The 25,438-nt window shown below is 46.0% G+C and overlaps 2 protein-coding genes across 11 annotated transcripts in view; one reads left to right on the forward strand and one right to left on the reverse strand.

Moving 5' to 3' along the window:
* The window catches only part of FHL1 (four and a half LIM domains 1), a 61,428-nt gene extending 56,557 nt beyond the window's left edge, over positions 1–4,871 (forward strand). For 4 of the 9 annotated variants that reach the window (XM_032619301.1, XM_032619302.1, XM_032619300.1 and 1 more), the window contains 5 exons: positions 283–464; positions 606–780; positions 1,390–1,559; positions 2,013–2,199; positions 3,329–4,871. In XM_032619301.1, the coding sequence (XP_032475192.1) occupies positions 309–464; positions 606–780; positions 1,390–1,559; positions 2,013–2,199; positions 3,329–3,483 (843 nt within the window). In that variant the 5' untranslated portion in view covers positions 283–308 and the 3' untranslated portion in view covers positions 3,484–4,871. Of the gene's footprint in view, positions 1–282; positions 465–605; positions 781–1,389; positions 1,560–2,012; positions 2,200–2,773; positions 2,974–3,328 lie in introns of all 9 variants that reach the window. The other 5 variants (XM_032619296.1, XM_032619299.1, XM_032619295.1 and 2 more) reach the window with 2 other exon arrangements.
* A 4,018-nt stretch (positions 4,872–8,889) lies between these two features.
* Positions 8,890–25,438, reverse strand: part of MAP7D3 (MAP7 domain containing 3) — a 35,669-nt gene continuing 19,120 nt past the window's right edge. Inside the window, exons 8-18 of one of the 2 annotated variants that reach the window (XM_032619294.1) lie at positions 23,849–24,615; positions 23,170–23,300; positions 22,696–22,901; positions 17,560–17,692; positions 15,949–16,084; positions 14,925–15,029; positions 13,853–13,906; positions 12,160–12,262; positions 10,904–11,099; positions 9,710–9,981; positions 8,890–9,134 (exon numbers count right to left, since the gene is read on the reverse strand). In XM_032619294.1, the coding sequence (XP_032475185.1) occupies positions 9,127–9,134; positions 9,710–9,981; positions 10,904–11,099; positions 12,160–12,262; positions 13,853–13,906; positions 14,925–15,029; positions 15,949–16,084; positions 17,560–17,692; positions 22,696–22,901; positions 23,170–23,300; positions 23,849–24,615 (2,111 nt within the window). In that variant the 3' untranslated portion in view covers positions 8,890–9,126. Of the gene's footprint in view, positions 9,135–9,709; positions 9,982–10,903; positions 11,100–12,159; positions 12,263–13,852; positions 13,907–14,924; positions 15,030–15,948; positions 16,085–17,559; positions 17,693–22,695; positions 22,905–23,169; positions 23,301–23,848; positions 24,616–25,438 lie in introns of both variants that reach the window. The other variant, XM_032619293.1, reaches the window with a different exon arrangement.

The following is a 25,438-nucleotide window of genomic DNA, read 5'->3' on the forward strand; positions in this document are numbered from 1 at the left end:
CGCTCTCCTGCCTGCCCCGTCCCAGCCCTGCCCTCACTCACCCCACCACTTGGGGCCCCGTGCCCGCCAGAACCCCTGTCTCCCTCCCCCAGTGTCCTCTGTGAGGCAGCCCAGCAGGACTCTCTCTCCCAGGGCCCCAGGGACTCACCGCGGGGCGCTTTCGTCGCAGGAGTCACGGTGAAGCGCCTGTCGCCTGGGTCCCGTGGTGGCCTCCCCAGAGCCCCTCGGGCCACGCTCCAGCCTTCCCGTTGGTCATTTGTCCCACCTGCTCGTCCCCCGCAGGTCCCTCCAGCTACAAGGTGGGCACCATGGCTGAGAAATTCGACTGCCACTACTGCAGGGACAACCTGCAGGGAAAGAAGTACGTGCAGAAGGACGGCCACCACTGCTGCCTCAAGTGCTTCGACAAGTTCTGCGCCAACACGTGCGTGGAGTGCCGCAAGCCCATCGGCGCCGACTCCAAGGTAGCGGCCGTGGGGGCGGGCGGGGCTGAGGGTGGACCTGGACGGGGCACCGGCCCTTCCGCTCGGGCTCTGGTGTGAGGGACCATGTCGTCTTGACGGGACGCCCCGCTCACGGCGTCCGGCCCCCTGCTTGGTTCCCAGGAGGTGCACTACAAGAACCGCTACTGGCACGACACCTGCTTCCGCTGCGCCAAGTGCCTCCGCTCCTTGGCCAATGAGACCTTCGTGGCCAAGGACAACAAGATCCTGTGCAACAAGTGCACCACTCGGGAGGACTCCCCCAAGTGCAAGGGCTGCTTCAAGCCGATCGTGGCAGGTACCGGCCGCACTCAGCCCCGGGGCAGCCAGGGAGGAGGCCCTGGGGGCAGACGTGGCGTGGGGTTGCTTGCGGTGATGGGGCTGGTGCTGCTGGGAGCCGCGGCTGGAGTTCAGCGTATATATGCACGCATATATATACACGTATATATGTGTACACATATATGCTCGCACACACGCACACACGGCAACTAAAGAACACTGGAGAGAACTGTCTGTGGCAAGAGAAGGAAGTGAAAAGTATGTAGCGCTTTCTCACTTGGGATAGTAAGTGATCGAAGCATGCTTCTTCCTCAGGGTGTAATTCCGGGTCACGTAGTCCCCCGTTGAATCTCGGAGTCCACAAAGGCCATGGGGGTGGGGGGGCAGGGATTCAGGCATCTGACCCTAAATCACTACAGCCGGGGTCCCCTCGCTGACAGAGTCTGGGTTGGCATGACCACAGGAGGACGCGGTAGAGAAGCCCCTGCGGGTAGGTGACTGGAAGCGTGAGGCCAAGAACTGCAGGGCCTGCATTTCCTCCCCTCTGGAGGGCCCAGGACGGCGCCAGCGGATGCAGCCCCCTGCAGAGCACTGTCAGTGGGGCTACCCCGTCTCTTCCCCCCCGCAGGAGATCAGAACGTGGAGTACAAGGGCACCGTCTGGCACAAAGACTGCTTCACCTGCAGCAACTGCAAGCAAGTCATCGGGACGGGAAGCTTCTTCCCTAAAGGGGAGGACTTCTACTGCGTGACTTGCCACGAGGCCAAGTTTGCCAAGCACTGCGTGAAGTGCAACAAGGTACGTGTCAAGGGAGTTCTGCGCTGACCGTTGCTTCTAGAGGCGTTTGACAGTTTGCAGAGCACTTGCACACACACTATCCCATTCCATCCTCACGACAGCCCTGTGACGTAGGAATTATTATTCTCGTTTTACAGATGATGAGACTGTGGTAGTAGAAAGCCGCGCCCAGGCCAAGGCAGGCTGTCCGTGGGCACACCGGCCCTGGAGGCCGGCCTCAAGCCTCCTCCCCCCAGTTGCTGTGTAGTAACCTCGCACAGGGGCCTGCCTTCTCTGAACCTCAGTGTCTTCATCTGTAACTGGGGGATAATAATAGCGCCTGCCTCCCATGGCCGTTGTGGCGATTCAATGAGATATTGTAGACCAGAGCGCCCAGCACAGTGCCTGGCACGTAGTAGGCACTCAACAAAATGGTTGTTGAATCTGAATCCGGTGCTACACTCCCTGGTCTAGGCCATCACATCTGGAGGAATCACTTACCAGGATCAGCCCTGGCATGCCGAGTGCTTTGTGTGTGTTACCTGCTCTAAGAAGCTGGCTGGGCAGCGTTTCACCGCTGTGGAGGACCAGTATTACTGCGTGGATTGCTACAAGAACTTTGTGGCCAAGAAGTGTGCTGGATGCAAGAACCCCATCACTGGTAGGCTAAAGAGTCCTTGCTAAGTCTGCCAGGCTAGGTTTTGCGCATGGTAACCATCTCTCATTTTCCTACGTCGTCGGTTTCATCCACAAAGGCCCCAAAGAATGCCCTCTCCCCCTGCCACTGTGGTCCCGAAGGCCCCCAAATAGTTTGGATTCTCCCCCAGGCCAGGTTAGCCTTTGCAACACAGAACACTTCTGACGACTGCCGACTAACTAACGCTGCTGCCGGAGATCACGAGCCTGAGACCCACGGCCACGGGCAGGCACTGCGCGGGGATGCTGGGGGCGGGGGGGTAGGGGTGGGGGGAGAGGAGCGGGGTGGGCTGGGGTGGGGGAGGGGAGGTGGGGGAGGCCGGAGAGCGAGAAGCTGGGATGAGAACACCCCATAGCGGAAGGCTAGCTCAGAGGTGCCAGTGGGCAGTTTTTTTTGCGATCAGCAGCCGAGCTAATCACTTCATTCCTCATCTCGCGGCCGCGGTCCACGTGCCCTGGGCCCTCTCCCCCGCCTCCAATTTTCCCATCTCCCGGGGAGCCTTGAAATGTACATTTGAGAAGACTTTTGCCATCCTCAGGGAAAAGGACTGTGTCAAGAGTGAGCCACCCAGTCTCTAAAGCTAGGAAGCCCCCAGTGTGCCACGGGAAACGCTTGCCTCTCACCCTGTTTCCCAGCGCCAACCTCCGGGGCAGGCATCCGGGTGGAGAGAGGACTTGTCCCTCGTGGGTGGTGGTTCTTTATAGAAAAAATCGAAGCTTAGCAGCTCCTCGAGGCCCGGTAAGTGCACACCCCACAAACAGCCCAAGTTTGCCTCCTGGTGGCCACTTTGATGCCATGGCCCTGACCTAAATCAAAGAAACTGGTTGTGCTGGGAGGTCGGTGCGCATCAGTCACAGGGCGATGGCGGTGGCAGGGGATGTGGGTTCTGGAGAGCAAGGGGGCCCTCGACTGAGCTCTGGCATCTTCTCAGGTCCCGGCGGCGCGGGGGACGGTGCGCGGTGGAGTGGGGGGCCGGGCGCCGGGCGGACGCTGCCCGCGTGCTTGTCGGCTCCGTGAATGGGCAAGGCGGCGGCCTGGCTGCCACCTGTGTCCACTCAGCTGTCGCTTTTGTTTGCTTTTGTTTCCTCCACAGGGTTTGGTAAAGGCTCCAGTGTGGTGGCCTATGAAGGACAATCCTGGCACGACTACTGCTTCCACTGCAAAAAATGCTCCATGAATCTGGCCAACAAGCGCTTTGTTTTCCATCAGGAGCAAGTGTATTGCCCCGACTGTGCCAAAAAGCTGTAAAGTGACAGGGGCTCCTGTCCTGTAAAATGGAATTTGAGTCTTGTTCCTCGTGTCCTCGCCCTCTGCCCGGCACCACCCATAGGGCGAGAGTGGCCTTTCACCTCTTCGGGGTTGCTCCTTCTGTCTTTCCTCCCATTTTACAGTTATTACTCAAGTAAGGGCACACAGTGATCATTATTAGGATTTAGCAAAAAGCAACCCTGCAGCAAAGTCAGTTTCTCCATAGCTGCAATTAGCAAACGAACACTTAGCTAGATTGACTCTTCTGCATGTTTATCATAGAGCAGAAAAGTGCTGACCATGTAGCTGCTTAGTGACGTGAGCAAGAAGCCTAAGAGATAAAGCCCCCCACTGACATGCCTCTTGTGGCTCAGCTGGGACCCACCGTGTCGGTCACACGACACATCAGAGTTGCAGCGGCTGCTCCAACTCGGCTGCTCACCCTGTTCTGTGAGCAGAAAGAACTTAGCGAAATGCATGGTTTAACTTCCTCATCAAAACCTTCCTTCTGTTCTTTTGTGCTTTCAAATGACTAACACGGACTTCCAGAAAATTAACATTTGAATTTAGCTGTAATTCTCACCTGACCTTTTCCCCTGTACTAACGTTTGACTTCCCCGTGTGGCGTGTTTTCTGAGCGTTCCTACTTTCAAACACGGAACGTGCAGGTGACTTGGAAAGCGTAGGCAAATCTGAGAAAACAAACAAGCCTGTTTCAGAAGAACGTCATCACAGCGAATACTTCTGGAAGCTTAACAAAACTAACCCAGCTGTCCTTTATCTTTTTTTAATTAACAATATTTTCGTTTTAATTAATAGCAACATAGCTTATTGGGTTTGGAGACTTGCATGGAAGTATCTTAGCCCCCTCAGACGTTCCTGCAGTTTTGAAAGTCATCCTACAGAAGTAACCGTGAGACTCGAGAGGGGCAGGTGAGCAGGCGCTAGGACTGTCATTGGCACGGATATGACATTTCCCAACAGTGACAAGTGGAATCCCTTGTAACATAGTACTCGTCTGCTCTGTGTCCGTGTGTTAATAAGCAGGCCCGCCAAGTCCCTTCTCTTGGGATTCTGAGGACTGTTCCTCAAGAGCTTAGCTGGCTCTCTGGGGGCGTGCGGAGGCCACTGTCCCCGCGGGCAGAACCGGATTTCCACGTAGCGCTTACCGGAGATGCAGGATCACCTACTTACTGTATTCTAGCTACATTGTTATATTACATAGTATAATGAGACGGTATCAAGAGTACACATGTAACGACAGTGCATATTAACATTCTTGTAGGAGTGGTTAGAGAAGCCGATGCCTCATTTCTACATTTTGTCATTAGCTATGATCATCTGACAGTTCAGTGTATCCTTTCAGAAATAAAGCAGCATATAAATAACTTGCCTCCCGACTTCTAATTCCGTCCGGTGCAATTGTTCCGAGGTGATACTGCTGGTCCAGAAACCTGAACAGCTAACTTTTCCTTCCTTCGAGGACGTGCTCAGTTCAGTGCGGTTGAGCGCACTGAACACGAATTACAAGATAAAACCAACCTGTAACAGCACTTGGATCCAGTTAAAAACAGTAACAGAAAACCCCGTTCTGACCCAAAATAACATTTCCCGGATGTTCATATCCCTTAAAATAAGAGCACACTGATTTCCTCTGGCCAGGGGGCTGGAGGCGGGAAGGGAACTGCAGCTGAAGTTTGTCATCGAGAAGTCATCCCGTCCCTATTTTGTTGGCTGCCCTTTCCCTGTGCCCCGCCCCCCCCCCCCCGCCCCCGCCCCGGAGCCCTGAGCTGTGGCGAACACCGCTGTGCCTTCAACTGCCGCTCCTCCACCGTCGGAGGAAGGCACCCCCTCGAGGCTGCCGCTCATTTGGGAGGATGCTCACTGGGGCCCCTGTATCTCAGGGGTGGGGGGCGTGGGGACGGTGTGGGCAGAGGTGGAGGTAGCTTGCAGATCACAGCCACACCCACGAGGCACAGGTTCTTCTTCGGGTGCCCAAGCCGTCCACGCCACGTGGTCGTTTCAGGATGGCGTTGGGTGCCCAGTGACATGGGTGTCTGCTGCAGACTCCTCAGGTGGAAGGGTCCCCAGGATACTTCAGATAAAGGCTGAGGCAGGAGGAGAGGGCCTCGTCTTTGAGGAGCCTCACGCCCGGGCTAATCAAAGGACAGAACCCCTTTGGGGCTAAGGAGTCAAAACCTGTCTGTAGGAAACCGTGAGCATTTCTATGAAGGGGGAATAGATGTGTGTCTGTGTGTGTGTGTGTGTGTGAGAGAGGGAGAGAGGAGAGGGAGGGAGGGAGAGCGAGCGAGCGAGCCTGGCACCAAGGAAGCAGGTGTGGGGTAGGGAGTTGGGATGGCGACCCTCTGCTTCCCAAGGGAGCTTACAGGGTTGTTGTGAGGGTTTAAAATGATACCTATAAAGTACCTGGCACATAGAATGTGTAAACATAACTACGGTTATTACAACACAGTTGTTTGGGAAATTATGAGACGAGCCCATCTGGAAACACTGGAACTGGATTGGTGGGGAGGGAGACCGAGGGCAAGGCGGCCTTTCTGGGACCTGCTTCGACTGACCAGGCCTGCAGGGTGTGCAGGGATCGGACTGAGCCCTGACAGGACAGGCCGGGCAGTCTGCCTCCGGGCTGTGCGTCTTGGCACCAGCTGCTGTTGCGGTTCTACGCCCACCTTGCGACCCTCTAGCTCTCGCCAGTGAGTTAGCGACTCCTGAGAACTGAGGGCCCTCCGAGATCCTAGCGCAGGCCCCCAACCCGCTCACCAGACAGCAACGGCTCAGAGGGGCCATGACGGGCGCAGTTGCTTGGAGGGCTTGCAGCCCCCTCGGCAGGAATTCGGGCCCTCAGACCTCCTGTCCAGCATCCTTTCTAGCGTTCTCACCGCGTTTTTCTGGTTGCCGGGGATTGGAGCTATTGAAGAGCTTCACTGCACACGGGGGCAGTGGGGGGCGCGGATGACACGGGTGTGGGAAATGCGCTATCATCTGCAGAATCCACCGGGAGAAGCCAGGGGCCTGCCCTCAGCCTACGGCAAGTACGGAGGCCGGGTCAGCGTCCATCACCTCAGGGCTGTCAGCAGGGTGCTCTGACCGTACTTCAGGTTGTCTGCGCACCAGGGAACGTCCTGGTTCAACAGCCCCAGTGGATGGCCCGGTACTGAATGCCAAGTGGGGAATGGCTGCCACTGTTCTCAAAGCACCAGGTGCCAAAGATCGGGGATAAACAAGGACCTCACCTTATCAAACACAAAACCTAGTGCAGTGGAACATGTTTCCAGATTAGAAACTAAACATGTACGGGCAGATCAAAACACTGGTTTGGCCACACACCGTAACAGTGATGTCATGAAGGGATGCGCATGTTAACAGAGCACAATTACTGCCCGAGTGCACGCTCGGACTTTCAAAAGCAAATGTGTTTGCCTCATGCGCAGCCAGCACCAAATGTGATGTTTAAAAGGGCTGTGGCTGTCCCGGTGGCGCTAGTGGTTGGGAATCCGCCTGCCAATGCAGGGGACAAGGGTTTGAGCCCTGGTCCGGGAAGATCCCACATGCCGCAGAGCAACTAAGCCCGTGCCCCACAACTACTGAGCCTGCTCTTTAGAGCCCGCGAGCCACAACTCCTGAAGCCCGCGCGCCTGGAGCCCGTGCTCCGCAACAAGAGAATCCACCGCAATGAGAAGCCCGTGCACCACAACAAAGAGTAGCCCCCGCTCGCTGCAACTAGAGAAAGCCCGCACACAGCAACGAAGACCCAACGCAGCCAAAAATAATAAATAAATAAATTTATAAAAAAAAAAAAGGGCTGTGGGAGAGGGAACGGGGAGTGACTGCTTAAAGGGTACTGGATTTCTTTTTAGGATAATGAGAACATTCTGGAACTAGATAGCGGTGATGGTTGTACATTGTAAATGTACTAAATGCCACTTACGTGAATTTTACCACAGCAGAAAGAAAGATACTTTATAATCACTGGCCTCAAGTCACAGCCGTCACAGGGAAGAGTTAACAAGCACTGAAATGGGAGCAGGAAGAAGACCAGAGTTCAAAATTCACATCTTAATGTCCCACGGTGGAACGCCACCAAATCACCAAGTGACTGCAGACGGGCATCAGAGGATCTGATTACTTATCGAACATACCGGTTGCCTGTGTTCATAGCTTGGTTAACAACTGGTGTCACCTTTATACCACCACCAGTACATTTTTTATTATTAAAATAAGAAGAAAACTTGCTTTACCTGCAAAGTTTATTGCATAGAACACACACATTTATATGAAGGCGTAACAGTGTTTCGACACGTGAAATCTGTACAGAAAAATATCAGAATCACATCTGTTAAGATGACTGTCTCTGCCTTTTGTATAAAAGAGCTAGGGTATAAAAAGTTTTTAAATCTAAGGCACCAAGCTCTATTCTATAACAAAGATAGAGTACTCTGAATAGCAAAGAACTAGGGAATCAGAAAGAATAACTACTTCCTTTTACTAATTGAAGACTGGTGGCTACAAAGAACACAGGCCTGCTTCAAACTATTTGTGATTCACCAGAAAACTCATTAGCATTAGGACCACTAATTTGAATTCAAGTTTAGTCAATGGTTTAAGCAGGATTCAATGGATTTCAGGAAACATATATCCTGTACACACGTGTGTGCGTGTACACATGTGTGCGTGTACACCGTGTATGTCTCTGTGCCTATCAAGGGGACCGAAGAATAACACTACTCACTCGCAGCCAGCCGCTAGAGAAAGGCAAGCAAATTTTGATTCCACATCTCAAGCCTGAGTGTATACTGAAGGGCAGGCCTGGAGAGCACAAGCAGAAGAAGATTATACACAGTAAACATTTAGAGGAGTTAAACATACCCCATCAGACAACAGCCAAATACTGCCTTATGTACACAATAACATGTTTTTATAGACGAACCGCAGTATGTACTTCAAAATGAAACACTGACAAGATGCTAAAGATCACGCCTTCTAGGGCTCCCAGTATTTGGGGGTATCAGTGCCTGTGTATGGGGCCGGCAGACTATGGCAGAGTTAGAAATATACGTACATAGCGGTAAAATGTGATTTCATATTTTGCAACCTTCTGTATTTGTACGTTAAGAACAATCCAAACAAAGCTCTTGTGAGGAACCTCGAGGCCCTCAAATAAGCCGTCACGTTCTCTACAAGATCAAAGGTGAGTTTTTATTGGTAAATTAATTGTTAAATGGAGTAAACATGATTAAGATTTCAAATATATACTGAGAAAAAACTATTCCTCTGGTAGAGATTCTCTTAGAAACTCAAGAGTTAGCATTTTATAAAGACACCCTTGATACACACTCAAACGTGTTGGCAGGAAAACACAAGAACGAGAGACATGAAGATTTTTACAGGAAAACAAAACGACTCTTTACTCAGAACCCTTGCTTGTGGGCAAGAGTCAAGATGATATGAGCATCTTCTGATATGTTAAGATGACGTTTTGATGTTTCCCGTTTTTGTTTTTGTTTTTTTTTGAGAGTCATTTTCTTTGCCAGGTTCAAGTAGGAGGTGGAGAAATTTTGAGAGGTGTGCCTGGAGGTCAAAATCCAGAGTGGAGAATGGCTTCTCTTCCAGGCTGGATGAGGTTTACATATCTGACCAGAGGGAGAAAGAAAAGAAAGAAGGTTAGTAGAGAAAATGCTGGTTCCACACCAAGTGGGCCCTGGCTCCGCTCTGAGGTGCGCCTGGAACCCTCAAGTAGCGCCCCTCGAGTTGCTGACACACTGGTGCTCTTATAAACGTTCCCCAACCCCCAAATGGGCCCAAGCTCCTCTCAATTTCAAAGAGAGCTTCTCAAGGAAAGAAGTTTTGGTTTTGGAAACACAAGTTGAGAGACTAATTCCAAAAAACTCACTAACCCTCTGCCCTGAATGATGATGTGTGTGCTGTAGAGCAGCCAGTGGAGCAGGAGCGCAGAGGAACCTGAGGGGTCTGGGGTTTGAAATGAACCCCACTTTGTATATCTGGCAGGAAATGCAGGCCATAAAAATTAGAATCAAGTCATTTACCCTCTCAAAACTAACTTAATGCAGGGCTCTTCTACATCAACCTAGTTTTAGACCAACCACTGTCTTCTCCCTCACCAAGACAACCCTGGAACAGCTGGAAACACAGGAGGGTTCAAGGTCAACTACCTTTCAAATGAAGTGAAGATGGGATGAGGCCTTACCCGGTAGAGCGGAAACAGATTTGCTTGTTTTCTTGTTGTCTATAGCCGGCTGGTGACTTAGGCAGGATGTCATGGGACCTTTCAGATGGTGTTTTCGGCTATCAGGAGGGATACTGGACCTGGGTGGTTCTACCTCGCTTGTGAGGTCGATAATCTTGTCACAGACCCAATCCTGTACCTCTGAATGTAAGCTCCTGGAAGGTCCCACGGTGTTGCTGGTTTCTGCCTTTCCGGTTTTGGCTGCTCGGTTGGCTGTTCTTTTGGTGAAGGATCTGGAAAGAGATACTTTGGTTATAATCCGGATTATCCCCAAACCAAGGCTTTGCCTGAAAGAAGCTTTATTATTTAATTCTAAGAAATGCCTTGGACATAAATAAACTTTCAGAATCACAGAATGGGAAGGCCGGATGGAAGGGACCCTGGAGATCACAGAACACACTGGTTTCCAAATTGTGTCCTCCCAGGTCCTAGGGCTCCATGGGAACGCTGAGGGGACCAGAAGCAGCTGCGCATGCAGGGCTCTAGGGACGCTGTCCCTACTGCGAGCAGATCCAGGACACGGCCAGTAAGGCAGAGTGAGGACTCATGTGGGTTTACCAGCTCCACTGCTCTTTCCACGCCATCACTGAGTCTCTTAGCACATTGTTTCCACAGGCCTTGCAGGTTAATGTCTTTTCAGGCCATCGCCCAAGGAGCCCTCCTTTCCAGGAATCTGGCCCTGTTCTTCTGACCTAACCTCTGACCCTCAGTTTCCCATATGTACAGTGAGGACTTTAGTATCAAACTCAGAGTCGCAATGAGAATTAAGATAGTTGAAACGCCTGGTATACTGCAGTCACTCTATCAATGTCCCCTCCCGGACTGTATGAGACAACACTAACCAGCATGAATAAAGGCACGGTCTGGAGTCAGGTGTATCTGGGCTTGAATTTGGGCTCTGCCCTTGAATGGTGGGATGCTGGGCAAATAAGGCCGATAATCTCTGCTCGCCTGAGCTTCCTCGCCTGTAAAAGTAGGGACGCTCATCCTCACTAAGCAAGGCTGCTGTGGGGATTAGTTTGTTTCTATGAGTCGAGTGCTTGACACAGTGTTTGGTATAAACTAAGAGCTCAGTCAATCATCTCATGCATCATTCTGAGAATGCCAATCATAACCCTTCCAAGTGTATTCCGATGAACTCACCTAGGGACTCACCTGGCACTCTTTGTCTGATTCAAAGGGTCTTTCACTCTTTTTTGTCTGAAGGTTTTCATGTCACAATTTAGAAGTGTTTTTGTCTCTTTACGGATGTAGCTACAAGTCTCATCTAAAAACACCAGCTTGCGAGTGTTCTTCACATTTTTAAAATGTGTTTTTGGTTTTGTGGATGACTCTGTGCCATTTATAAAAGCTAGAGAAAAAAAAGAGCAAGAAGATTAAAACTGGAGTTTCAACAACAAGATAAGCAAGGTGCCTGCCGGCTCGGGAGGGAGCCTGCCTGAAGGCAGGAGCCGTCTCATGGCGGCGCTTCCTGGAGCCATGGCCTGGACTACTGCCCAGGGCACAAGCCCAGCCAGCCCTCAAAGCACAAAGCGCCACCTTTAAGGAACTTGCCCTCTCCCCTTTGCCAGCAAAGAATGACGGCCAGAGGGCAGGATGGCACCGCGCTTCTCGCCCCTCCTCCTGATGACCCTCTTATTTTAGTCTCACCTCTGACCTCAAGCTTTTCCAACGCCCTAAGGTGGAGCCTACAGCTCAGCTGCCCCTACTGCTCCGTTCTCGTGGCATTCTGGCCAAACTTCTTTTAAGTGTGACCAGCTTGTGGCAGCACCACGGTCTGTTCATGTCTAGCTCCCCACTGGCTGTGGTTCCTCGAGGCCCCAGTAGCTAGCAGAGCGCCCGACTTGTGTGTTCGATACCCGCTACGCCATAAAGGGTGAACAAATCGTGTTTTCTCAAATGCCATTACTGTGGCCATTAAGTGGTTCCTATTCACCAGGGAATGAGCGAGACTCAACACGACACCTTAGGGGCGCTCATATCACGACACGATTCTCATTTTCTCTCAGTGAGGCGGGGAGTGGCATTCTACCTATGGTCAGTCATAAATGCGCCACAAGGCCCTGAACTGCGAGATGCTAGTAAGCCTCACACTGAGCTGAGAGAGAGCTGCCGTTTACAGTCTCTCGGCACAACCTGAAACACAGTAACAGCTGTAGCAGCAGCTAATATTTATTGAGAGTTTGCTATGTGTCAGGCACTGTTAGCACTACACGATCTCACTGCAATCTCATGCCCACCCTAGGGAGAGAACAACATTAGCTTCTCCTTTTTCAGACGGGAAAACTGAACACAGAGAGGTTGAGTAACTTGCTCAAATCCACACAGCTCAGAAGTGGAGAAACCTCTGGATGAGCCTAGACAGTCCAGCTTCTAAATACTGACTAACAGAACTCAGAAGGCAAGCAAACCTGATGGATGCATGTCATCAAAGGAATCACTGTCACTTTCTGACTCGTCCTCATCGTCTGCCTCGTCCTCCTCATATGCATCATTGCTGAATGTTTCTGTAGCCTACCATGAAAAATGAAAGTCATGATTACATCTAATATTCAGTCATCCTGACTTAGTTATTTCAAAGAAGACAGGTTTCAGGACTTCCCTGGTGGCGCAGTGGTTAAGAATCCACCTGCCAATGCAGGGGACATGGGTTCAAGCCCTGGCCCGGGAAGATCCCACATGCCGCGGAGCAAGTAAGCCTGTGCGCCACAACTCCTGAGCCTGCGCTCTAGAGCCCGTGAGACACAACTACTGAAACCTGTGCGCCTGGAGCCACTGCAATGAGAAGCCTGCGCACTGCAACGAAGAGTAGCCCCCGCTTGCTGCAACTAGAGCCCGCGTGCAGCAACAAAGACCTAATGCAGCCAAAAATAAAAATTAATTAATTAATTAATTTAAAAAGACAGATTTCACACCTGGATTGATGGCTAATTTTTGTCATTTCAGTTAAAAGGTAAAAAAAAAAAATCTAACCTCTTTGGCCCACAGAATCTACAGAGGACAGGACAGGTGGCCCGTGTCTTGCAGCTCGGGAAAGCCACTCAAGAATGAAAGACTTCCCTGAGTGGGAGCCAAGGGGCAACAGCTTTGGGCTGGCACGGGGGATCTGCCAAGGTGGGGCCCTGGCTAAAAAAGTTCCTGGCTGCTGCTTGAGGCAGGGCATCTCAGGCCAATGGGCTAAATGATCCTTGAGATGGCAACTCCCAGCACTTTTCAGGAATGACATTTCTATTCTAAATTTTCATGGTATGAGTGACCACAACTGGGCAACTGTAAATAGGCAAAATATGAGTTTTGTAGCTCAGAGGGTAAAGAACACAGAATCTGGGGGCAAAAGACCTTAGATGCACGCAAACCATCAAAAGACAGGACACTGGGGCCAGGGAGGGAAGGGTGGTGGTAAACAAATACTTATGAGACATACCCTGAAAGCACTAACCATAAAGGAAAGAAACTGCTAAATTTCAGTTCATTAAAATAAGCTTCTGTTTCTCAAAAGACATTATGAGAGTGTGAGGCAAACTACTGCACAAGGGCTAATAACTGCAATACAGATGTCCAAAGGGCTCAGAAGTAGAGCAGGTAAAATCTCCTACAGATCAATAGGAAAAAGGCAGGTGACCGAATGGAAACAGGGGCAAAGGACTTGAAAAGGCACTTCACCAAAGTGAATCTCCAAATGGCCAATAAGGCACCCGACTCCATTAGTCATCCAAAAATATTGATAAATTCAGCGATGTGAAAATCAAGAACTTCTATGTAGCAGCAGACAGCAAGAAGACAAGCCACAAACTGGGAGAAGATATCTGCAACACATACAAGAAAGGAGAAGTTTCTAGAACATTTAAAGAACTACCAATGAGTAGGAATAGACAAGTCAGCCAGAAAGTTTTGGGCAAAAGACCTAAACAAGCGTTCCACACAAGAAAAAACATGAAAGCTAACTAAAGGTATGAAAACATGCTCAACCTTTTTAATAATCAGGGAAATGCCAATGTGATATGTTATTTCATTACCACCAGAGATGGGCAAAAATGAAAAAGTCGGGAAGAATGTGAAGCAACAGGAATTCGTATGCACTGCTGGCAGGAGCACACAGACTACCTTTGAGGTATTTGAATCTGGCCTTCTTGTCCGCTTCATAATTTCCTCAATTCTCTATTTAAAGGAAAATAAAAATTCAAACATGAAAACAGATTAAAAACAAAACACTGGTCCTGAAGAAGTTGATTATTTCCATGTTCCAGAAGCGGACAATATATATCAGTGACCGCTCCAACGCCACAGATATAACCGACGCAAGACCCTGGGCCGGCACCTGGGTGCCTTCCTTCAAGCCCAGTTTCATGATCATCTAGAAAACACCCTGAGCAGTGATGGGCGTACTTGTTATCCTAACACAGAAATCCAAATGGCTTCTCACTCCTGATTTTGCCGGCATGGAAGTGTATTACGTAGACTAAGCACATATTATTGCAAACCAATTAGAACTTGTGAACACGATTTATAGTCTCAACAGACCACGAGTGAAGCCGAGTTAATGAAAAGAATGCACCCCAACAATGCAAACCCGTCAGAGGTTTTGTTACTAGAAGGGGCACACGCAGGAGGGATAAGAGTTCCCTTCTTTCTTGAAGGTGAGGAGAGCTACAGCTCTCTGGCCTCCTCAGGGTGACTGATCTCCTGACAGAGATGCCATGAAGTACCTTGCTTGGTCCAGAGCCTTCCCTGCTCCCAGACAAGCCACGTGGGTTGCACAAAGTGAGGTCCTACCTTACAAACAGCCTGCGCCTTGGCTTCTCAGGGAAGCCTCCACCTTCTGCTTCTTCCCACTCAGTTGCTGAAATTTCCAGCCCCGTTTAGAAACAACTCTAACTTCCACCAACCCCTACCATGACCTGAGTGACTGTGTTCAAAGGAGCTTTGTTCCCAGAGATTTGCTGTACAGAGATATCCCTGTAATGGTCATCAGTGGTCCACGAGGGAGACGTATGATCAGTAAGAGGAGATCATTGTAGGGAGAAGGGGTCAGATCCTTGGATAAGAGAGCACAGAGGGAAAACAACCAAGGGTAGCATATCACTTACTTGTCATTTTCTAAAACATGTTTTGATATCACGTGCCCAACATTGTTTTAAACAAAGAATCAAACCCCCCAAACAGAGAGAAGGAGTACCTTTTTTCTTTCTAATCTCTCCTGCAAATTCTGTAACATAATTCTCTCGTGCTCCTTCTTGCGTTTGTCAGCCTCCTCCTGAGCTTTTATTTTGGCATCGCTTTTCTAGAAAATTTGTACAAAAAAATCATTTAATCTCAATATATCTGAATGACATCAGTGAAACAGTAAGATGTTATCCAGAATAAAAGAATGTAACCTTTTGATTGAGAGTACCCACATATATAACATTCATGGATCATCAGTTTTCAAACCATTAGCAAAAATACACAAGAACTAGCCTATTATCACAAGGATTTACAAGCCATGCTAATCCCCTTCAGGAGCTCAGGGTTGTCAGACCACGACTGTTTCAAGTATGTATGTGATTGTGTAGTCTTCCACTGACACAGGCATCAGAAGCCAAGTCTTACACTTCTCAAAAGCAGCAAGAGGATTCCTAAAGGTACTTTCTCGAGGAATGCAAATGCATTACAATCATTTATGTAACATTTATTAATTGATTTTGATAAATGATACACTAAAACTGGAATATAAATTAGGCTACAACAATAATTTAAACTGAGTATGGTCTGAGCTCAGTTTGGGGGTTTAAATTTACATGGGTGACATTCTCATCAGTGAATCTGATGAGGCATCATAACTTGTATCTTATCTGTTGTGGCACAGGTGTTAAGTGTCACCACAGAATGCAGGGCTGGGAAAACTCACACAGGACGTTTAATCTCTGAGCGATCTGGATTTCCCGAAACCAAGCTGTAATATTATTTATGGAGACGAACTAAAGGACTGCTCATCTGTAATTTGCTGCTTTCTGCTTTTGTAAAACATTCTGGGATTCGGCCAAGGGTGGCTGAGAACAACTCACAGAGACACTGGTAACAGCGAGGCTGTGATGTGAGTGCAACCAGAGCATGCAGCATCTGCTTGTTTTCTGTCTTGGAGAAACAGACTTTTGCTTTGGGTTTCTACTGAATTTTAGAATCTGGTTCTCATCCCTTGATCAAGTAGGGAGCCGGCAAACCTGGAGTTCCACTCTTTGGTCTTGTTGTTCTTGACTTCCTTCCTTCTTTATCTCCTTTGGTGGTTGCCCATCTCCAAATTTTGAGAACTCCTCTTGTTGGCCTTCATCTGCTTTCTTTGCTATGTCTTTCATTTTCCTGATGACACAGAATACTTAAATAACTCTTATTATGTGCATTTTTATAGGAAAGCTGCTTGTGTATAGTAATACAATTTCTATTTACACCAGATTCACCACTTTTTCTGTGTTGTTACTACACAGGATTTGCATAATTTCACCTTTTTTAAATGGGGGAAGCTAGCCCTTGGGAGTAGAAAAAGATTTCTATCAAGTAGTGGGCTACTTTGCGTCTTAAAACACAAATGCGCGTGCCATAAAATCACTCCTTCTTAACTGTTTTAGACGTATGCTCACACCCAGTCTCACATGGGGGTGTGAGAGACGAATTTAGAGGAGGGTCTGGTGGTGCTCAGAGGAGAAAAGCCCAGTCTACAATGACTGGTATTCAGGGCTTTTAAAATGTTAAACTACCTCTGTTTTACATGAAGCAATGAATAATATTCTTCAAGTTATAGGGGTGTTTTTTCTATTCATAATGTCTCCTCCTCCTTTCTCCCAAACCCATATAAGGTACATGGAAAGCATGTGACTGTGATTCAAAAACACTTAATACTTAAAAACAAAGTCAGGACTGTAGTTATTCTTTGCAGGCAGTGGACAGAGGTTTACATCAGAAGGCCCCAAATCAAATGGGCCTTGAGATCGAAGATCAAGAAACCTTTAGATTGAGGTAGAATGCACACAACTGTACATGACAATGGCAGCCCACAAGTCACTGGAAACCCAGTAAAACACAAGAAGTATCCTTTCCAGGTTTACAGATTTTTTCTTTTTTGGTAACTTTTTATTTTCAAACTTACAAAAAAGTTTCAAGCAAAGTTGCTTTACCAGTTACTAACTCTATGTGTGTGTATATATTATTTTTTATGAACCGTCTAAGGATTGAATTCTGAACTAAAACAAAACTGTCACTGGGACAAATGGTAAATTGAACTGCTGACTCTGAATTAGAAAATAAAATAATAAATTTCCTGATATTAGTTATTATACTCTGGTTATGTCAGAGAATGATTTTGTTCTTAGAAGTATATACGGAAGTATTTAGTAGGAAAAGGTCATGACGTATGCAACTTATTCTTAAACAGGTTTACAAATTCTAAAGTTATAAAGGACTTTTGAAATAAAGAAAGGGGCTGATGCCAGTGAATGGCAACAGAACGAGCCTTATGTGATCACTCAGGTGCTCCCACTGAGATCCAGGCCCCTGACATGAGTTCAGGTCTCTATGCATCTTTACAGCACACCTGACGGCACATGACACATAGAGACTAAAAAGGACCATACAGTCATCTACACACCAGCGTCCTGTCTGCTTGAAACGCTCCCCACATTTGTTTAAAAGGCGACGAGTCATTTCTGATTCACACTGGAGAAAAAGTCAGTTTACTATTTGAGAACTTATAATACATCTAACTTGAGGATAAAGTCTGACTTCCAGAATTCAGGCCCCAGCCAAGATTTACAATATAGAAAGGATGATTTTGTGCCAACCTTTGTTCCATCTCTTTTTGTAGTCTTTCTTCCTCTTTTTCCTTTTGTTCACGAGCAAGGCGTCGTTTCTCTGCCAAAATTTTTGTTGCCTCCTCGGCATTCATAGGCCCTGGTGTGCTTTTATTACCAGACTCTAATTTAAATTAACATGTAAAACAGTTAAGTTTAGGGAACTTACTGCCTCTAAGTCCAACAAAGAGGTGCAAGACAACCTGTGATGTTAAAAAAAACCAAACAGTATGTCCATGGTCTAAAATGTATAAATAAACTATAAGTGATTTATGTAACAGCTTTTGTTCAAAAGCCCAGCTCCCGCCCCCTCACCCCCCCGCCCCAACAACAGAAGTAGCATACTGTTGATTTTTAACAACTACCTGTTCCAAAATGAAATAATGTACTCCTGCTTTGGTTTAGCTGTTTTGAGATACCTGACTGAATTGCCTCTATGGGAAAAAAACAAGAGATACTGAATATAGAGGAAGACAAGCTTATGCTCGGTCCAAATGAAATGTACAGATCTTTTATTTTTTAAGTTATTTTGTCATGCCATGCAGCTTGCAGGATCTTAGTTCCCTGACCAGGGATCAAACCTGGGCCCTGGCAGTAAAAGTGTCGAGTCCTTAACCACTGGACCGCCAGGGAATTCCCTGAAGTATACAAATCTTAATTACTCAATTAAACAAAAATATATCCAGCGTACATTGTGCATCATCTTTACTAAATAAATACTGTTTAGCTAACTGTTGATAATAGTATGCTAACATATTTGGTTGATCATAAAGTAGCTAACTGTAGATAATCAAAGAAACCAAGACTATCAGTAAAATAAAGTGACCACATGGAGGTATAACATTTTAGTTCATGTGACGAATTTGTTTTAAGTATGACGAATTTGTTTTAAATAAACTACATACAAAAATGAGGATTTCAGGGCTTCCCTGGTGGCGCAGTGGTTGAGAGTCCGCCTGCTGATGCGGGGGACACGGGTTTGTGCCCCAGTCCAGGAAGATCCCACATGCCACAGAGCGGCTGGGCCCGTGAGCCATGGCCGCTGAGCCTGCACGTCCGGAGCCTGTGCTCCACAATGCGAGAGGCCACAACGGTGAGAGGCCTGCGTACCGCAAAAAAAAAAAAAAAAGAGGATTTCAAAAAATCAGGAATAAATAATTTGTAATAAAAAGATCATTTCTGTTACAAAGAATTCACAGTGGAATTCCTTCAAAAAGCAAAATTCACGAGTGTATTTAAAATTAAGTAATGTCAATGGATATTAAGAATGCATGTAATACCAAAAAAGAAAATTACAGGCCGATATCTTTGATGAATATAGATGCAACAATTCTCAAAAAAAAACTTTAGCAAACCAAATCCAACGACACAAAAAAGATCATACACCATGATCAAGTTGGATTCATCACAGGGTCACGAGGATGGTTCAACAAACGCAAAGCAATCCATGTGATACAACACATCAACAAAAGAAATGACAAAAACCACATGATCATCTCAATAGATGCAGAAAAGGCTTCTGATAAAATTCAGCATCTCTTCATGATAAACTCTTACCAAAGTTGGTATAGAGGGAACATATCTCAACATAATAAAAGCTTTGACAAACCTACAGCCAATGTAATACTCAAAAGTGAAAAGTTAAAAGCCTTCCTGCTAAAATCTGGAAGAAGACAAGGATGCCCACTCTCACCACTTCTATTCAGCAACAGTATCGGAAGTCCTAGCCATAGCAATCAGAGAAGAAGAAGAAATAAAAGGTATCCAAATTGGAAGCAAAGAGGAAAATTGTCATTATATGTAGTTGACACGATATTATATATAGGAAACCCACACAAGACTCCACACAGAAACTACTAGAACTGATAAACAAATTCAAATTTTTGCATCTATATTCAACAAAGTAGCAGGATACAACATTAACATACAGAAATCCGTTGCATTTCTTTACACTAACAATGAAGTATCAGAAAGGGGAAAAAAATCCCTTTTAAAATTGCATCAAAAACAATAAAACACTTAGGAGTAAACCTGACTAAGGAGATAAAAGAGTTATACGCTGAGAACTATAAAACATTGATAAAGGAAACTGAAGATGATTTAAAGAAATGGAAAGATATCCCATGCTCTTGGATTGGAAGAATTAATATTGTTAAAATGGCCACACTACCCAAAGCAATCTACAGATTTAATGTGATCCCTATCAAATTACCCATGACATTTTTCACAGAACCAGAATAATCCTAAAATTTTTATGAAACCATACATAAAAGACTCAGAATATCCAAAGCAATCCCGAGGAAAAAGAACAAAGCTGGAGGCATAACCCTCCCAGACTTCAGACAATACTACAAAGCTATAGTAATCAAAACACTGTGGTACAGGCACAAAAACAGACATATGGATCAATGGAACAGAATAGACAGCCCAGAAATAAACCCACATATCTATGCTCAATTAATCTTTGACAAAGGAGGCAAGAATATACAACAGAGAAGACACGGTCTTTTCTGTAAGTGGTGTTGGGAAAGCTGGACAGCCACATGTAAGTCAATGCAGTCAGAACACTCTCTCACACCATACACAAAAATAAACTCAAAATAGCTTAAAGACTATTAAAATATAAAACAGGACACCATAAAACTCCTAGAAGAGAACATAGGCAAAACATTCTCTGTCATAAATCGTAGCAATGTTTTCTTAGGTCAGTCTCCCAAAGCAATAGGAATAAAAGCAAAAATAAACAAATGGGACCTAATCAAACTTATAAGCTTTTTCACAGCAAAGGAAACCATAAGCAAAACAAAAAGACAACCTATGGGCTGGGAGAAAATATCTGCAAATAATGTGACCTACAAGGTCTTAATTTCCAAAATATATAAACAGCTTATACAACTCAGTAACAAAAAAACAAAAGCCCAATCAAAAAATGGACAGAACTAAATAGACATTTCTCTAAAGAAGCCATATAGATGACCAAAAGGCACAAGAAAAGATGCTCAACACCACAAATTATCAGAGAAATGCAAATCAAAACTACAATGAGGTATCACCTCACACCAGTCAGAATGGCCATCATGAAAAAGTCTACAAACAATCAGTGTTGGAGAGGGTGTGGAGAAAAAGGAACCCTCCTACACTGCTGGTGGGAATGTAAATTGGTAGAGCCCCTATGGAGAACAGTATGGAGGTTCCTTAAAAACTAAAAATAGGGGGCTTCCCTGGTGGCGCAGTGGTTGAGAGTCCGCCTGCCGATGCAGGGAACACAGATTCGTGCCCTGGTCCGGGAAAATCTCACATGCCGCAGAGCGGCTAGGCCCATGAGCCATGGTCGCTGAGCCTGCGCGTCTGGAGCCTGTGCTCCGCAACGGGAGAGGCCACAACAGTGAGAGGCCCGCGTACCACACACAAAAAAAAACTAAAAATAGAGCTACCATATGATCCTGCAATCCCACTCCTGGGCATATATCTGGAGAAAACCATTAATTCGAAAAGATACATGCACCCCATTGCTCACAGCAGCATTATTTACATTAGCCAAGACATGGAAGCAAACCAAATGTCCATCGACAAAGGAGTGGATAAAGAAGATGTGGTACGTATATACAACGGAATATTATTCAGCCATAAAAAAGAATGAAATAATGCCATTTGCAGCAACATATTAGGACCAAGATGTTATCATACTAAGTGAAGTAAGCTAGACAGAGAAAGACAAATAACATATGATATCGCTTATATGTGGAATCTAAGAAAATGATACAAATGAAGTTATTTACAATACAGAAATAGACTCACAGACATAGGAAACAATCTTATGGTTACCAAAGGGGAGGGGTGGGGAGGGATAAATTAGGAGTTTGGGGGCTTCCCTGGTGGCGCAGTGGTTGAGAATCTGCCTGCCAATGCAGGGGACACGGGTTCGAGCCCTGGTCTGGGAAGATCCCACATGCCGTGGAGCAACTAGGCCCGTGAGCCACAATTACTGAGCCTGTGCGTCTGGAGCCTGTGCTCCGCAACAAGAGAGGCCACGATAGTGAGAGGCCCGCACACCGCGATGAAGAGCGGCCCCCGCTTGCCCCAACTAGAGAAAGCCCTCGCACAGAAACGAAGACCCAACACAGCCATAAAAAATAAATAAATAAAAATTTTTAAAAAATTAGGAGTTTGGGGTTAAAATATACACACTACTATATATAAAACAGAAAACCAACAAGGACCTACTGTATAGCACACGGAACTATACTCAATATCTTGTAATAACCTATAATGGAAGAGAATGTAAAAAAAATGTGTATATTTATATATATATGTATGTATTAACTGAATCACTTTGCTGTACACCTGAAACTAACACAACATTGTAAGTCAACTGTATTTCAATTAAAATTTTAAAAAAACAAAACAGAAACAGACTCACAGAATAGAAAACAAACTTACAGTTACCAAAGGGGAAAGGAGCAGGGGGAGGGATAAATTAGGAGTTTGGGATTAGCAGATATGAACTACTATATATAAAATAAACAATAAGGTGCTACTGTATAGCACTGGAAACTACATTCAATATCTTGCAATAACCTATAATGAAAAAGAATATGAAGAAGAATACATATATAGCTGATTCACTTTGCTGTATACCAGAAACTAACACAACATTGTAAACCAACTGTACTTCAATTAAAAAAAAGAATGGCAAAATACCAATCTGATACTTTTTGGAACCCACATACTGACCTGACACATGTATGGTCTATATACGGAAACTGCCCTACAGCTCCTGAAGGAAACCTGCTCAGCCACAAAAGGCTGGAGTGCTCTCTCCAAGGACGGAAAATACCTTAGGGCCATCCACTATCGGAGATGGAAGGAATTGCAGGCACCACCTAGACCATGGCACTCATCCAACCCATCCATACTTCCAATATCAGTTCCAAAAATGGGGGTAAGAAGTTCCAGGAAGAAAAAAAAAAGCAGTGTGCCAGCGTGACTGGTGAAATTCTCTTTATTTAAAAGAAAGTTCACTTCCTAAAGTTCTCTGAACTGGGGAGTAAAATGACATTGACAGTTCCCAAACTACCTTAAGATTTTCTGTGCTGGTGAAATGAACTTCTTAGTGAAGGAACTCACCTTCACAGATCATATCCTTTTGGCTTGCAGTCTCAGAGCTGTTAATGGTGTTAGAGATGGCTTCATTTTTCATTCCAATAGTACCTAATGCATTTTGTGCAAATACGGTACGCTGCATAGGAATTACTCTACAGGAAAAAGAAAACTGTGTCGACTGTTTTGACATAGCGGGTGAAGGTGACGGGGGGCGATTCTTTTGGATTTGCCTGCTGGGAAAAAGTAATAGTTAATGGGGGAAGTCTGGTATGGTTTTGTAATACATATGTGATGATTTTTAGTGTACCATTTCATAAACTGTAATGTCTTGACTTTATGATATAATGATATTTTATAACAGACAAAGGTAAATCCATTTTTAAAGGCTTTTCCCTTTATATTTACATTACCATGCATACTACATTATTTATGAAACACTGATGTGAAATTTATCCTGGTAAAATACGTATCAGGAACAGTGGCAAATAAGCTACTTACCTAGCACTGATGGGAGATGGAGGACACCACCTGCTTGTAGGAGAAGATGACCATCTATAACACGGTATCTGTGATGGTGATAGGCGCTTCTTCGTAATCAGGTTTGAGGCCTGTTTGTCCGTTTCTGATTTCTGAACAGATCAATACAATCAGATAAGAAATTACTAGCATTACCTTTTGCAGCTGGCTTTTCAAGAGAAAAATATCCTGAATAACATATAATTATAGCTCCTTAAACTCCCAATTTTCCTTTCATGCATGAGCATTAGGTACAGAGATACATTCTTCCAGACTAACAATTTATATTACACAATTCAAGTATGTCATAGAAATAATTTAAAAGAATTCTTTTACTTCAAAACCTACTTTTATTTTTAAATCCTAATTGAGGTTTGCAATAGTTCTCAAAAACGTTCCTTCAGAGTTTAGAAACACAGTTCATATAAACTGCTTTATTTTGTCTCTTCTACTAAAAATTAACTGATATTCCAGCTTTGGGGGGGTAAACTCTGCGACAACAAGTATCATATAATTTTAAATTATTAAAGTGAATTTATTTTATCACAGAATGCTATAAATAAGAAGCTGCTTATGTTGTGAAATCTGACCTATCATAATCTATACAACAAAACATACAGATTTTAATAGAAAATTTCTCAATGAAAGGCACTTGTCGAACCTGTGGAGAGTCTTTCATTTTCACCTTGGAAGACATTCCCATGGTCACCGCAGGGGAGGCCTCGGGGGGCGCCTCCATACTTGCCTCAGAGGGCACTTCTGTGCTCTCCTCTGGGGATGCTTCCACGTTCGCCTCAGGAGATGCTTCCACACTAGCCTCAGATGACACTTCCGTGCTCACCTCTGGGGACGAGTCCACGCTCACCTCTGGGGATGAGTCCATGCTCACCTGTGGGGACGGATCTACACTCGCCTCAAGGAACAGATCCTCGCTTGCCTCAGGTGATGTTTCCACACTAGTGGGGGGTGTTCCTGCGCTTGCCTCGGGGGGTGCTTCCACGCTCACCTCGGTGGGTACTTCCAAGCTTGCCTCGGGAGGTGCTTCCACGCTCACTTCAGGGGATACTTCCAAGCTCGCCTCGGGGGATACTTCCAAGCTTGCCTCGGGAGGTGCTTCCACACTCACCTCAGGGGATACTTCCAAGCTCGCCTCGGGGGATACTTCCAAGCTTGCCTCGGGAGGTGCTTCCACACTCACCTCAGGGGATACTTCCAAGCTTGCCTCGGGGGGTGCTTCCATGCTCACCTCCAGGGGCACTTCCACACTCGCCTTGGGGGCCGTTTCCACGCTTGTCTTGGAGGGTTCGTCTACTTTCTCCTGGGGAGGTATTACCACTGTTGACTTGTGAGGCACTATGGTACTCTTCAATTCATCACTGCTGTGCTTAAGCAGGGGCATGTTTACATATTGGAATATATTGTGGATGCCTGTAGGTAAATGAGGACAGAGAGTGAAATTCCACACAGCTAGAAATTTGATAAGACAGAAATGCACCATGTAACAATATAAAAACAAAGAGACTGCATTTATTAGGAAATGACAGGGATTACACACAACACAGAAATGTTTACTGAAATGGATCACAGACACAGAACGGAAGCATCACAAAGTTGGTACTTCAGAAGCAGCACCACCACCAAGAGAGGCATTGTGAAAACAACAGTCCACTCCAGACGAAAATAAGATGCTTCTCCAAAGCTGATGTTTGCCGTAAGCCATTTCTATTTTAATCACAGTATAGTTCAGAATGATTTTCATAGAAAATTACAAGACCTTCAATGCTTTTTAAAAGTAATCTAAACAATGTCACCAAGGCCAGGGATCTTACCATTACAGGTGATTACATAAGGCATTCTATATATGATCGTTTTAAAATAGAGTATAAAAAAGCATTTTCTCACCCATACTAAAAATTATAATAAGACATTAATCAGAATGGGCTGGATCTCCAAGGTCTCTTCCAGCTTTAACAATCTAAATATTTTTAGCCTAACAAATGGACAAAAGTCCTAATATCCGGTACCAGCTAAGATAGAGGAAAGTGATAATACCAATGTTGGGAACCAGGTAACCTCATGCACTGCTGGTGGAAGTATGCATTGGTATATGCTCCCTGGGAAGCATGTTGGCAACAGTGTATCAAAAGCCATTCTAAAAAGTACACACAGACCTAGGAAACAATCTTATGGTTACCAAAGGGGAGGGGTGGGGAGGGATAAATTAGGAGTTTGGGGGCTTCCCTGGTGGTCC

The sequence above is a fragment of the Phocoena sinus genome, chromosome X (genome assembly GCF_008692025.1).
Source record: "Phocoena sinus isolate mPhoSin1 chromosome X, mPhoSin1.pri, whole genome shotgun sequence".
Classification (NCBI taxonomy): domain Eukaryota; kingdom Metazoa; phylum Chordata; class Mammalia; order Artiodactyla; family Phocoenidae; genus Phocoena; species Phocoena sinus.